This window comes from Pinus tabuliformis, chromosome J, assembly GCF_031772625.1.
Source record: "Pinus tabuliformis cultivar Carrire ecotype Pingquan chromosome J, CPIR1, whole genome shotgun sequence".
Lineage (NCBI taxonomy): Eukaryota > Viridiplantae > Streptophyta > Pinopsida > Pinales > Pinaceae > Pinus > Pinus tabuliformis.
This window is the reverse complement of record NC_142295.1, coordinates 808,058,688-808,073,650: the sequence shown is the minus strand read 5'-3', so window position 1 is coordinate 808,073,650 and position 14,963 is coordinate 808,058,688. Positions and strand designations below refer to the sequence as shown.

The 14,963-nt window shown below is 40.2% G+C and overlaps 2 protein-coding genes across 2 annotated transcripts; both read left to right on the top strand.

Annotated features, from left to right (window-relative positions):
* The first annotated feature begins 12,137 nt into the window (after positions 1 to 12,137).
* On the top strand, positions 12,138 to 12,626 carry LOC149229168 (uncharacterized). The gene has a single exon (XM_089380972.1). The coding sequence runs from the start codon at positions 12,138 to 12,140 to the stop codon at positions 12,624 to 12,626; it is 489 nt and encodes a 162-aa protein (XP_089237098.1).
* Positions 12,627 to 12,688: 62 nt separating this feature from the next.
* On the top strand, positions 12,689 to 13,090 carry LOC149229167 (uncharacterized). Its single transcript, XM_089380971.1, has one exon. The coding sequence runs from the start codon at positions 12,689 to 12,691 to the stop codon at positions 13,088 to 13,090; it is 402 nt and encodes a 133-aa protein (XP_089237097.1).
* Positions 13,091 to 14,963: the final 1,873 nt, after the last annotated feature.

The following is a 14,963-nucleotide window of genomic DNA, read 5'->3' as shown; positions in this document are numbered from 1 at the left end:
GACGCACACTCTAATCATTCCTTGATTTTTCATCACAGGAGCAATATTCGGTACCCAATCAGTGAGAGGAACAGGGTAAATGAAACCAACATGCAAAAGTTTTTCAACTTTTTCTTTAATGGTAGCAGCTTTCTTTGGGTGAACCGATCGAAGATGTTGTCTTACTGGTTTGACATGAGGATACATCTTGATTTCATGTTCAACGATGCTTGTGTCAATGCCTGACATTTCTTCATATGACCAGGCAAAGACATCTCTGAATTCGTGAAAGAGAGCACAATATATTTCCAGTTCTGAAGGAGAACAATATTTGCCAACATGTATATTCTCTACAACATCTGGTTTGGTCAAGATATTAATGGCAATAGTTTCTTCAATATTAGATATATTTCGCTCTGAATCCACCGTATTTACAATATTCGATAGAAAATCAAAAGTTGAAGGATGATTAAGGTCATTAGAGTAATCCTCGTTGTTATCTTGAGGTCGGGAACGATGGTGGTGATCTTCCCATGGTGTTTCTCCTATCATCATTGACTGAATGATTCCTTCATCTGTAGAATGTACATGCGACCAAGGATTAGAAGAGGTACCATACTCTAGAGACCTATCTATCTAAACGCTTGCCGAGCGTTGATTTGGGTTTGCCGCCCATGCCCCGAATATTGATTGCTACAACAATTCTATAGCACTTGGGGGCAATACCTGGTGATGATCCATTCTAACAAAATGTTCGGGATTCTTCTTAATCTTTGATGATGTAGAAGATATCATGTGATAGGTTTCCACCGTGGCCACTTCTGCTAGATTACTCGGAGGCGGAAGGGAAAAAGTGCCCATTAAATAAGGGTCTTTTAGGAGACCTACTCCGATATTTGAAGTGATTGAGAGCTTCCATGGATCAACGGAATGCTTTCGGTAACTTGAGAACTGTTGGGGAGGAAGGTGAGTTGGTCAATGATTGTGACTCCGCTTTGAAAAGGGAATGAAATCTTTCTAAAATATGTTGACACAACAACAACCATAGCATAAATCCAGGGCTTGCCCAGTAGGATGTTGTAGTCAAGGTTTCCATCAATGACCTCGACTTCAATTTCTACTGTGTTTCCCCCCAATTCGATTTGAAAGTTACTTAATATCCCATATGGCATGTATGTTCTTCCATCGAACGCTTTCAATGTCGTTGATGATCATGACAAGGGTGGAGAGCCTAAAGTTTTCTAGCAACTCATTGACATAATACAGGTAGATGCTCCCTCATCAATTATTATTCGATGAACAGTTTTGTTGAGGGCTTTTACTTGTATGAGGAAAGCGAGTTGTGTTGGTAACTGAGGTTCGTATCCTTTATGATTAAAGGCCACTAGATTGGAATCCGCTGGATCAATCCCACCTATCGCTGATAACAAAGCCTGTTTTTGGGATGGACAATTTTGTAGTACTTCAAGTGTCGACATGGAGGATGGCGATTGGGCCAGATCCTCCACTATATTATAATTCTTTGCTGCTCGAGCACGAGGATTAAATGTTGATTTATGTACTACACCCTTAGGCAGTTTTATTGTTGATTCAGGAATGATTGGTGGAACAACTTCCGAAGAAGTTGTTGTGGAACTGCTTGGTTGATCCGTAGCCTTGTTGTTCGACGATTGTGGATTTCTATAATCCTTATTCCTTGTAGATATCAAAGTGTCATTTTGCTATTTTGAGATGGATAGCATAAGCACTTGGGATGGGGAAGCACGATCACTAGCAACCAGGTTAGTTTCTGGATTTGGAAACGGATTAGTCAATACCGCTGAGGTATTTGAAGTCTTTTTGAAAAACTTCTTTACTTCATCTTGATGTGGACAATCTTTTGTGTAATGGTCCTCATCACATATGAAACATGGTTGATTAGGTTTCTTCCTTCTAGTAGGGTTTCTAGAAGGTTTCTCAGGAGTCAAATCCTCTTGTTTCTTCTTTTTGTTTGTCCCTTTCTTCTTGCCCCTTGGCTGCTTAGCATTTTTGCCTTTGCCGGTTGACAAGACATTGACCTCCGAGGTGAGAGGTTCCTCATCTGCCTTTTGACTAGAAACCGTACGGGCTTTCTTAGATGTAGCCTTTGCGATTTTCGTGCTTGTCGTACCTATCATGCCATTGCTGGCATGAGAGTCTTTATTTGATTTAGGAGGAGGAGGAATGGAAAATTCTGGTCTAGGAGCGTCAGGAATTTTGTTGTAGAGCATGCCAGACTGAGTATAGATCAAGTCTAAATATTGCGCATGAGAAATGACCTGCTCTTCTGTAACAACTCCTCCCTTAGCCACATCCTCTGTAATAGAGGTTAACAACGACTTTATAAACCATTCAGCTAAAATTTGATCAGGAACGTACGTCTTCATCATTCTTCGATGACGCCACCTCTCATGAATATGATCATATATGTGAGTGGCTGTTGTCTGTTTAAAGTTGGTAAGGAGTTCTATCCCCGTTTCGTACCTTATGGGTAACTGAAAATGGGTTAAAAAGGTAGTGGCAAGGGTACTGAAGTTGTCAAACGAAGATCTAGGCAATTCTATATACCATTTAGCTACTGAACATGTTAACGTTCGCTGGAAAAGGCGAAGCCTAATCGAATCATCATTCAGGGTGTTGGATGAACACCACAAATGGAAAGTCATCACATGATTCGACGGATCTTCACCCAGATTTCCATTGAATTTAAGAATATCAGGGGGAAGTTTATGAGGAATCGTAGGCTACCAAGGGGCATAAGTAATTGGATCATTTGTCAGCTGGTTTAGATCTGGTAATTCTAGAGTTGCTACAAAGGGCAACTGTTGATTCAGGTTAGGCAAAACATACCCAGGATAAGATGGAATTGCCTGAGAAGTAGGTCTTTGCATACCAGCATAATGTATTTGATGTTGGTAACTTTGATAAGGTTGATGGGCATAAGAATTATAGTATGGTTATTGATAACCGCTTTGGAAATGCGGTTGCCCATTACTTACAAAGACTTGTTGCTTAGGTCCTTGGCATGATTGTTGGGATTGCGGTTGTTGATATTGAACCAGCCATGGTTGTTGGACCATTTGCTGTTGTCCAATACTGGATGATTGACCAAGATGCAGAGTCATAGTACCTATTTGAGCCTGATTCGCTCCAGATAAGGAGGCACTAACCTGAGGTTGTGATTGAATTGCTGAGATGAGAGGTTGTTGTATTGCAACCTGAGAAACTTGAGGTTGACATACAACAGGTAGCACTTGTACTTGCGATACAGTCACAATAGCGGGTGTAGTGGGAATATTCGACACAGGATGGAATGGTTGCATTGAATATACAACCCTTGGTTGTTGAGGTAGTATTGGTACCCAACCGCTGGATGTAATTCTAGTTTGACCTGAACTTTGTTGTAAACTCTCATATAGTTGCTCTCCAGGAGGGAATAATGAAAAGGCATACTGCCCCCCATCTGGTGGTAATCTAGTATTTAAAGGGTAGATTGGCCTTTGAAGGCACATTGGATCAACTTGTTGAGTTTCAACATAAGAAATACTAGATGAGAATCTGGATGAAGAAATTGGAACTGACCATGTCATCGAAACAGTCCCTGATTGGACTCCAGCTTGTTGTTGATAACTTGCCAGGACAAATGGTATACCAAAAATCATTGTAGGAATGACAGTAGGAAGCTCTGCCATAGCTGTGTCATTTGACATAGTCCTAGATGTTGATGGTTGTTCAGACATGTTTAGTCTATCCAAAAGATTTCCTAGAGATTCGACAGGAAGTTGCGATGAAAAAGAACTAACTTTTGTAGTAGAAGGATGTAAGTGGATCCTAATTCCAAAATGCACTGGAGTACTGGGTGGAATATCCTATACTATCTCTTCTATAACAATCAATCCAGGTGGAAGAGGTAAACCATCAGGTCCGTAAAATATTTCTGGAGCCGAAGAAATTGTAGCTCCCGCAGTAACAGATACTAGAGGGGTGACACCTTCTGAATTTTGGAATTCAACTTCCAGATATTCAGGTAAGTGAACTTCAGTTTCTTAATCAGTCCTAGGTGGACCTGCTTCAAGAATACAGGTGTCTACCGTTACACTAGGATCAGTTCTAATGTCCTCTTGTAATTGTGGAACTTCTTCTGTAAAGGCAGATGTACCAGAGATAATTAGAGTAACTGTAGTCTCTGACGATTTTGAAACGCAAGTTTCAAATAAATCAGGTGAATTGGACTTAGTTAAATGAAAATGCTTTGCCTGGGATGGTTTCATTTCCGGGGTCAAAGATAGTTGACTCGCTAGTTTCCACGAACAACGGGGTTTTGATTGACTTTCTTCCACGATTGTGGATTACTTAATCAACTCAAAAATTAAAGGGGAAAAATGTTATTCCGATTTAAATGAATTTTAAGACACTTTGATGCAACTTGATTTTTCAATTTTTAAGAGTCGAGAAAAAGCTAAAGGTGACTCTAGTCGCCTTCAATTTTTAATGATCCTGAAGTGACAAGTGCTCAGATGGACATTTTCTTTTAAGGAGTCGAAAAGGAACGAAAGTGACTACTCTGGAAGTCTAAACAGAGGGTTTACCAAACCAATCGTAAAACTGCAAAATACACCTTGGTGATAAATGATAGAGAAATTACCAAGGACTTATGTACAACATTCAATCTTCTCAAATTTTGTGTTCAGTGCATTACGATCGATAGGGCGGCAAACACGACTTTATAAGGATAAAGGATATCAACCTGTTGTGGTATCCCAATATATACTCGACAGTATGGGGAGAAAAAGTCCGTACTAGCACTTGTCGTATCAAAGAGGAAGAATCACCCAACCATCAATGAAAATGATAGTTACCAGGTTTTAAAACGCCGGCACATGTCTCTAGCCTAGACTTCTAGATGTGTTGCGTTAGGTTCCAAAGCATTTTTATGTTCATTGAGGTTTATTTTAGAGTTGATCTTGCTTAGAAGTTTGTCTTTCAAGGTTCACCATGTGATGTAGATGTGAAATTCCTAAATATTCAATATAAAATGATAAACAGTCGTTTATGTTCTTTTAGCAATGAAAATCCTAGCTACAAAGGAAAGAAGATAACGATTTTTCTTTCAGCAGAGAGCATAGAGCACACACTAAATGCACTTTCCTAAATCAAATTTCGCAAGCAGTCAAAATGCAGATGCACATGCATGTATTTGTTTTCCGCTTTCTTAATGTGTGAATGACAAAAGGAAAGCTAAGTACAAATCTGAACTATTTTCTTTCAAAGCGACAATACTAACAATTTTCTCTTTTCAAAACAAAAGGAAGATTAGGACGACACTGTTCGATTTCAAATTTAAAACTATTTTCGACACTTGAAATATTAATAATTTCAAAATCAAGTACAATGACAAAAGTACAATCAACTATCTAGAAGAGGAAAACTTTATGACACTCTTCTTTTTGATTCAGAATGAAAATTACGACACTTGCATAAAAAACGACAGTTTGACTAGGATACTTTTGACAAAGGAGCATTGCAAATGATCGACAAATACACAAAAACATTTACAATTCCTAACTGATGGAGGCTGAAATAATGTGAAGGAAGATGGTTACAACAAGAAGGTACTGATCATGAATAGCAAAACTACTGAATAAAACTGAAAACAGAGAGAGAAAACCAAATTTCAGAGAAGAAAACATAGTTCACTCAATCATCGCACCTACAACATAGGGAAACAGGGATGCATCTCACCTGCAACACACGGGAGGTGTGATGCATCCAGGTTGCATAGTTATAAACAGTGCGATGGGCCAGGGAGCGAAACTGAGCTTGGTTTTTGCTCAAAACTTACAGCTAAGTTCAATGATTTAGGCTGAGTAATGATGGACAGTAAACACAAAGCATAAGGGTAGGATCTGATGAGTTTATGAGCTACCATAAGGACACTTAGGATGCTTTATAAGTCAAATGTTCAATTCATAAACCAACCTAGAGATTAACTGAAGCAACGTTTATCTACTTCGTAATTGCATAGAAAAGGCGTTTTGAAGGCTAGCTGGCTAACTTCAGGCTCTGTCTGTAGCTTATAAAGCAAACAATAAACAAAGAAAACAAACTATTCATTCCCCAGTGGATTCGCCATTTTGTTTTAGGGAAAACTAGTGTTAATTCAAACTACTAGTCCCACTAAGACGGGTAGCTATCTTAGAAACAAACAATGAAAACTTTAAAAGAGTTCCTTTAAGTGTGATAGATGGAAGAGAAGAAAAGAGGACCAACCTAGATCTTCCGCTTTGATCCTAGCTTGATTTCTCCTTTCCTTGATAGAATTTGTCACCCCTCTCCTACTTGTCCCGCTTCAAAAAGTACCTGTAGATTCAAAGCAACAACAAACTATCAAAGCATCTCTATCTAAAACATCATAAACAATGTGGAATCAAAAAGACATTGACCATACAATTTCATTCATAAACAATAAGATTCACAAATACAAGATCATATGGAGGAAAACTCAAAGAACTTTATTAATAGTAATGTAAGAGAGGATTACAACCCAGTTGTCTGATCCAGCATCATCCTCCCAGTTGTAGAAGCCCTCTTCACATCATGAACAAGCAAATCACCCAACAATGCAATGTCTCTTCTTAGCAAACCAACATCATTTCCTTACAAAATACAAAATTCTAGCCTCTAGATCTCTTAGATGAGGGATCCATTTATAGATGTCTTGCAAGGGTGTGATTCAACTCTGGGTTATTAGTGTCATTTCATTGATAGTTCTTGGTTCCACTTGGAGATTTCATGATCTCTTACTCATCCCTGGGCGAATTCAGAGCGGCAAGTGTCACAGGAGAAGTTTCTAGAAGATTCCATGATCATCCACCTTGCAAATTGTCTCTACCATTTGTCTATTCTCACTTATTGCACCCCATAGAAGGCCATTTGAGTATGCATCGCACCTGGCCAGTTAGGTAGTCAGTATGCATCACACCTTGCCCATGGAGCAGTCTGTGTGGTCCAGTTTTGGCCAGTTCTAAGTACTTTTTCATGTGGAACTTCTGGGAAATGATGTAATCAGTTGACCATGATACTTTAGGGTATGAAATAACACTTTTAGGGACTTAAAGATCCCTTATTTTATGGACATATGATTTTTGGGGTTGAGTTATGCCTTGGTTGTTAACACCAAGTTCCTCTTTCTCCTCATGCTTCATCCTTGTAAGGAGCCTCATGTTTGTCCCTGTAATTTGGATCTCCAAATCTCCAACAGACATCATACTATGAGAAGATGATATCGAAAGGAAATCAAAATCTTTTACCTTCTCTTTTGATTTGGAAAGAACTAATGAGGGTTTCTCATAATCCATTGTTGGTGGTTCACTTGTTGTCTCAGCACATTCCCCAACTTCTTTTCTAGCATACCCAAGTCCTGCCTGACGGGGTAATTCCTCTACTCTGATGGGGTTGACAATGCCTTGGCCATTAACGCCCAAGACTTTTGCTTCATATCCCATTCTTTTCAATAGTTTGGAGCCAAATCCTGTGGTTTGATTTTCAAACACAGTTAAATCATCATCAAGAAACATAAATGAAGATGGAGAACTACTTGTTACCTCACATGGGTCATGCTGCACATTTTCCAAGGCCTCGTACTTTGCTTGCAGCTGTCGTAGCAAAATTTACTTTTCCTCTTTCTCTTCATGTAGGCGCATCTTTAATTCATCATTCTCTGTTTGAAGATTATGTTTGTTTTGCTTCAGTTCATCCATGGCCTCTTCTGTGGCTTGTAACTAAAGCTATAATCACTCCTTTTCATCTGTCTCTTTCTGTAGAGTTTCATACAAGATTTCCACTCTTTTGGAAATGCTAAGCATGGTCTCGTACATCACTCTTTCATTCTCTGTCATTGTTCACACTGTAATGCACATCAACACAAAGACCACTCCGATACCACTTGATCCAGGTCCGGGTGTGAAGAAGGACCCTTCCAAGACCTTTTACTTTCGTGATGTGTTAAATTGCATTAAAAGAACATGAATGAATACATCTGCATGTTGTAAATAAGAGGAACAAGACAATCATCAACACATGAAATACAAGACGTTTATAACGGAGTTCGTCCAGGAGCGACTACATCTCCGAGCCCCAGTGGCAAGATGGTGTAGGCCGCTGCATTAAGTGCTATCAATAAATGTGATATATAGAAGAGATGATGTCACGATTATACAAGGAAAAATTCCCTCACGTAGGAGTGGCTCTAAGAGATGTTCCACAACTGGAACTCTCAATCAAAAGACTCCTATCAGTATGACACAAAAACATGCATGATGAACATCCGACCAACATGGCATAAAAGGGATTTCAAAAACAAAACATGCATGACAACAACAAGAGTATCCCACAACATACAACAAGGGATCTCAAAACTCAACATGATGAGTTATGACAACAAGTACATCACATAAAAGATTCCGCATTAGATCGAGCAAGGAATCATGACAACATGTAATAAACAAGATCCTGCATCAATCATCAATCAAGGATCCATGCAGCATAATGCATAAAGAAGAAGTACATGAAAAATTCATATACCTCACAACACGGGCCATATGAAGAAGTGGATATTCATATCTTTAGCGAAAACCATCCACGGTGAATACATTGTTCACATTGTCATTACGCAAGTAGGGGTCATTACCAATATGCACTTCGGCTCCCCTTGCATCGATAGTTTCTGGCTTATCACAATCAGTAATCAGGGGCATCTGAAATAGAAGCTATCAATGTGTTGAAGCTTGCTCGGCCATCGATCTCACATCATCGATCGCATGAAGAAGATTGCTCTGGACTCTCGGCAATGTATCTCTCTATCTATCTGGCTTTGTAGCACTCTGGCTATGTCACTGTAGCTCTGCGGCTCTGCCTAACCTTCTGGTTCTTTGGCTCACCTTCTTGCACTGCCTCGTTCAAGCTCTATGGCTCTGTGGCTCTGATGCGCTCTGTCTTTCATGTGCTCTGGATTTCAAGCTTCTCTAAGTAAACATACGACATTGTCTAGTCATCTCTGTCTTAGTCTAACCTTCTCATTCTGCGACTCTCCATCGAGCGCAGCCTCCTCATTGGTTCTTTGGCACTCAGGCTCCCACGCACTCTCCACATAGGATCTCTAGCTCTTCAAGCTCTCTTCCCTTAGCCTCAACTCTCTGCATCCATCGTGTTTTATAACACATTTTTGGGACAAGGCCGCTTAAAAATCGAGGTTTGTTTTGTTTATAATAGAAGCCTTTGCATAGAAGGATCGTCGGGCGCAACAAAAACCTTGGAATAGCATTTTTTCTATTAAAATAGAAAAATACATGCAGAAACACAAAATACACTGAAAACATTGAAAAATTTGATAATCTAAACTTCAAATTTCATCAAATTGACCCTATTTGCCTATCGGTTCCATGCTGATTGCAAATTGCATATCGCTCTGTCAATGGCCCTGTGTATTGGGGGATCGCTAATCACCGATATGCCAATCTGTCGATCGTCGATATGCGATTAGATCTAGAACATTGATCTGTTCCTTGATTGGATGGTCCAGATTTCATCGCATGTTGCTATTGCACCGCGCCTTAGTATCTGGGATCGCCGATCTCCCAACCACCGATTTAATCCTAGCCATTGACCTGTTTTCTGATCCAAAGGTGGAGATCACACATTGATGATCACTATCGCTACGGCCTAGGGGTCCTACCTTTGGCATCCACCGATGCTGATCGCCGACCCCAATCACATGACTTAAGTCCCCGATATCGCCGATAGCATGCCGTTGACTCCGATTAATTGGAGATCGTTGATTGGGGGTTCCCATCTTTCTACCTTAGGTTCGCCCCTTTGGACCCTCCGATTGCGATTTTCCTTATAAGGCTTTTAAACCCATTTTTATGAGAAATGCCTCCTTTTTCAAAGAAACTAAGGCAAACTCTTTTCGCAATAACTTCATCATCCAAACTCGGTTTGGAGTGCCGTTCACATCGTTGGAATCAAGATGACAAGATCTACGCTCTGGTCTTGGGTCGAAGTCATTCTGAGCACTTTGATTTTTGAGCGTTCATAAGCCTTCTTTGTCATGTGTGTCTTTTTGGAGCCACCTGGATCAAGAATGCTTGAAGAACTTGTTGCATGGGTATAACCAGATTGGAGCATGCAGCTACACCATGCACTTGAATGCTACAATGTGACCACTAAGGAAGGTGAAGAAGATCCTAGGAACATCAACATCCCTGAGTCAGAAGGACAAAGTGAAGTCACAGGGCCTAAGGTAGAAGTCCCTAATAACTCAAAGCCTTTAAATACTAAGTAGGTGAATATTGGATCACAAGCGCAGCTGAAGTTTGCAAACATAGGCAACTATTGGGATGACGATACTGTGGAAAAATTCATGGAGATACTACAGGAGTATCAGGACTTGTTTCCCACCAAGTTATCTGATCTAAAAGGGATAGTAGTGGATCTGGGTGTCATGAAGATCACTCTGAATCTGGATGCGAAGCCAATGAAGAAGTGCCCTTATCGATTGAATCCTAAGTACAAGGAAAAAGTGCGTGTTGAATTGGATAAGATTCTTGCAGCTGAGATTATTGAGCATGTTAAAGAATCAAACTGGGTTACTCCTATGGTGGTTCAAGAAAAGAAAACGCAAGGTGAAATTTGGATATGTGTAGATTTGAGGAAGTTTAATGATGCTTGTGTCCACGATCCATTTCCTGCACCATTCACAGACAAAGTAATAGAAAATGTTGGAGGTTAGGAAGCTTATTCATTTACTGATGGGTTCTCAGGGTACCACAAGATCAAGATTGCGCTGAAGGATAGAATTAATACTACCTTCGCTACTGAATGGGGGTGTTCCCAATATACAATTATGCCTTTCAGACTTAAGAATGCCCCTGCAATTTTTTATAGGGTGGTGGTCACAACCTTCAAGGAGTTTATTCACAAGTTTTTGGAGGTTTACTTCGATTATTGGACATTGTCTGGGTTGGTAAAAAGACATGTCGCCAATATTTGCCTCATGTTGGATACTTGTCGAAGGTATCAAATATCCCTTAATCTGAAGAAATTCATATTCTACATACCATATGGGATACTGTTGGGTCATGTCATCTGTAAGCAAGGATTGATGGTGGACCCTACCAAAATTGTAGTGATTATTAATCTGGAGCCTCCAAATAATGTCAAACAACTGTGAACGACATTGGGCCACACATGGTATTACAGAAAGTTCATCAAAGCATATGCGCAGATCATTACACCCATGGAAAAATTGTTAAAGAACAATGCAGCGTTTTGCTGGGACGATGACTGCCATAAGAGTTTGAATGTTTTGAAGGAAAAAATGGCCATCACACCCATTTTAGTGTTCCCTGACTAGAAGAAGGAGTTCCATGCCCATGTTGATACATCCTACATAGCCCTAGGAGTTGTTTTGACCCAACTAGGTGAGGGTGATATCGACCATCCGATAGCGTTTGCGAGTAGGAAGTTATCGAAGGAAAAGAAGAATTATTCAACCACAGAGCGTGAAGGACTAGCAACGGTGTATGTGCTGCAGAAATTCAGGCACTACTTGTTGGGTGTGCACTTCAATATGTACACTGACCATTCTGCTTTGAAGTACCTAGTCAACAAGCCTATGTTGGGGGGGGGGCGCTTTGTAGATGGCTTTTGCTCTTCCAAGAATATGACTTTGAAGTAATTGTGAAGCCAGGGCAATTTAATGTTGGACCAGATCACCTCTCACAGATTGAGAATGGCGACGAACCTACAAATATGGGAGAAGGATTTCTTTATGCACAACTCTTTGTTGTGCATGGTTCTAATGACAATTTCGTAAACATAATCCAATTCTTATCTACAGGTACAACTCCTGAAGGGTATTCCATGCAGTAGAAGAAAAAGTTGGTGGTCTGGGCTGCAAATTTCTATGTTACCATCAGACATCTATAAAAAATGGGATCTGATGAAATATTGTGGAGTTATGTCCTGGAGTATGAACAAAAAAGTATCCTCACTAAAGTGCATGGAGGAGTTGCAGGAGGAAATTATGCGGGAAATCAACCACGCAGAAGATTTTACAAGCAGGACTATGGTGGCCAACTATGCATAAGGATTCCAAGGATGATTGCAGGGCATGTGTTGTCTATCAGAGAACAGGGAGACCATCACAAAGAGATGAATTACATTTGAATCCACAAGTGTCGTTGCAGGCGTTTGATAAGTGGGAAATTGACTTTATGGGACAAATTCAGCTAATGGGAAAGAAGACAGGACCCAGGTACATCATTACAGTGACTGAATATTTAACTAGGTGGGATGAGGTGCAGCCTGTGAAGGATTGTAGTGTGTTCACAACTACAAAATTCATATTTGAGTACATTCTATCTCGGTTTGGCCGCCCTAAGATCTTGATGAGTGATAGAGGTTCACACTTCTTAAATGAGACAATTGCTACTTTACTTGAAGAGTTTCAGATGTATCACCAGAAGAGTACGTTGTATCATCCCCAAGCAAACAACATAGTGGAAGAATTTAACAAAATTCTGGAGAATTCCTTAACAAATATTTGTAATGCAGAGCGAAATGATTAGGATGTATGCATACCATTTTTCTATGGACGTATATAACTACCTGAAAGAAATTGACTAGACAAATGTCGTTCAGATTGGTTAATGGCCAAGAAGCTATAATGCCAATGGAGTACATAGTTCCTATTTTATGGATTGTTGTAGTTACAGACATGGCCGATTGTGATACCATGGAAGAGCGCCTCGCACAGCTTGTTGAGCTAGAGGAAGATTGCTTCTTGGTGGGTTTTCATCAGCAGGTGCAGAAGGATCTTGAAAAGGCATGGCATTACCACCATATCAAACAACACACCTTCAAGAATGATGATTTGGTATTACTATATGACAACAAGTTCACAAAGTTCCCAGGGAAGTTCCAAATGCATTTTCTGGGGCCATATATTATTAAGCATATTACAGAGGGAGGCATTGTTCATCTCGGGAAGTTGAATGGGGAATTATTTTTGGGAAAATTAAATGGGAGTTGATTGAAGCTATACTGGGGTGATCCCACCCCTGCACAATGACTATATGATTGCGGGATAGTTTTAGTGCTCCACGAAGCTACAAGGGACCACGAGATTATAAAATACACTACCAAAAGGAAGGTTAGGTGAAGTGATTAGGTTTCGGGATCAATCAAGGGAAGGCGCAGAGGAGAGTCACTGTGAAGAAGGAAAGTGATCCCTCTACAGACAAAGGCAACCCCTCTAGCCCTAGAGTGGGTCTAGTCACAACAAAGAAAAAACAACAATTAATTCCCTGAAATAGTCATCGTTGGAGGCCTACCTCAAACCGGTGGTTGATGAAGTTCTGTTGCGCTGCCCCAGCTTCCGTTTCCTTCTCCTTAACGAGCAATCAACCTGAAACACCACAAGGAAACAACATAGCATGTAACTGAGAAACAACAATGATCTATTTACTCATAAAGTCAAGAAGTCATGAGTTATCAAGTAAAATACATAGAAGACATCGGAAATCATCATTGATTGTATTGATGATAAATCAAGAGAAAAGCTTACAACCAAGTCTTGACATTGCAAGCCTTCTCAAGGGTCCAACCAGTATGTTTCTTCAAGCATTCACTCTCAAAGATGGGTCTCCTAAACAACAATATATATCTCTCTCTTATTCACAAGCTTTAACACAAGGTTAAGGGCACTCCACACCTTTTTGCAAACTATGTAGCAATCCCACACTTGTCACACTCACACCAAAACTATCTATCAAACTCAAAAGCAACAACAACACTATACAACCAAAAGAACTAGCACATGATAGCAATGGTGAGTGAATTTATAGGAGAAGGAGTCTCCATGAAATGAGGGAGAGGCAGCTTATCCTCAAGGCAAGGACCACAAAAGATGGAACTACCATTCCAGAGGGGGAAGGGAGACCCAAACTGACCTAACAACCAGGTCTAGAGACATCCAGAAGGTCGATTGTTGGAACAAATTTGCCCAATCTGGATCGTCGCTGGTCATTAACTAAGCTTTAGTTCTGACATCGCTAGGAAGCAATGTATGCAAACCGACCATCGCTAATGATAGCTAAAAGCCTCGCGTCGAGGCTTGAAATCCAACCGTCATGGGAAATAGGTGTACTCTTGCGACATGGTTGTGATAGGACTATTTATGACAGGGGTCCGTCGCGTGTATTAAATGTATTTTCGCGACGAGGTAGAAAACTTAGGAAATGAGGGTCAATTGGCAACATAAGAGAGAATTTGTTTAATATGAGCATGTTTTACTGGACACATGACACAATAGAAAGACTGGGGTGAAGGCAGTGACAAATTACTGTGTAATAGATGCCCCCTAACGCATGAAGCCCAAGAGAGTGGGAGGGGTGAAATGCTTTACAAAACTGTTTGAACTGGAACACCACCTGGAAGAACCTGCAGGCACAAGTACAACTGATATCTTTGATAGTGAAATACATGTAGTCTAGGCATGGGTGCAACCATCCAAAAGACATATGAACTTGGTTTGTGTTATGGATGCAGCCACCCAGCTAATAAGACCATGATAATGATAAAGGTATGATCACAACCATCCATGAAGACTCAGGTATGGTCGCAACCATCCATCAAAGAGTCATGTATGTAATCACAAACTAATACACGTAGCCCGAACATATGTAATCTTAGTTTGGGGTCTTGAAACCCAACCAATCATAGTACAAATTCTAGCATGTGAACAAATGTGCTGAAGTCGAGCATGATAGAAAGTTGCTTGATTACCGGTCAATGATGAAAACTGTTAACAAGCATGAGAGAAACCACCAATAAGGCCAATGGCTCTCAAGGTACTGTCTAGTATAATCCAATAAGTGTGAAAAATGAGTTAAATTCGAACACTC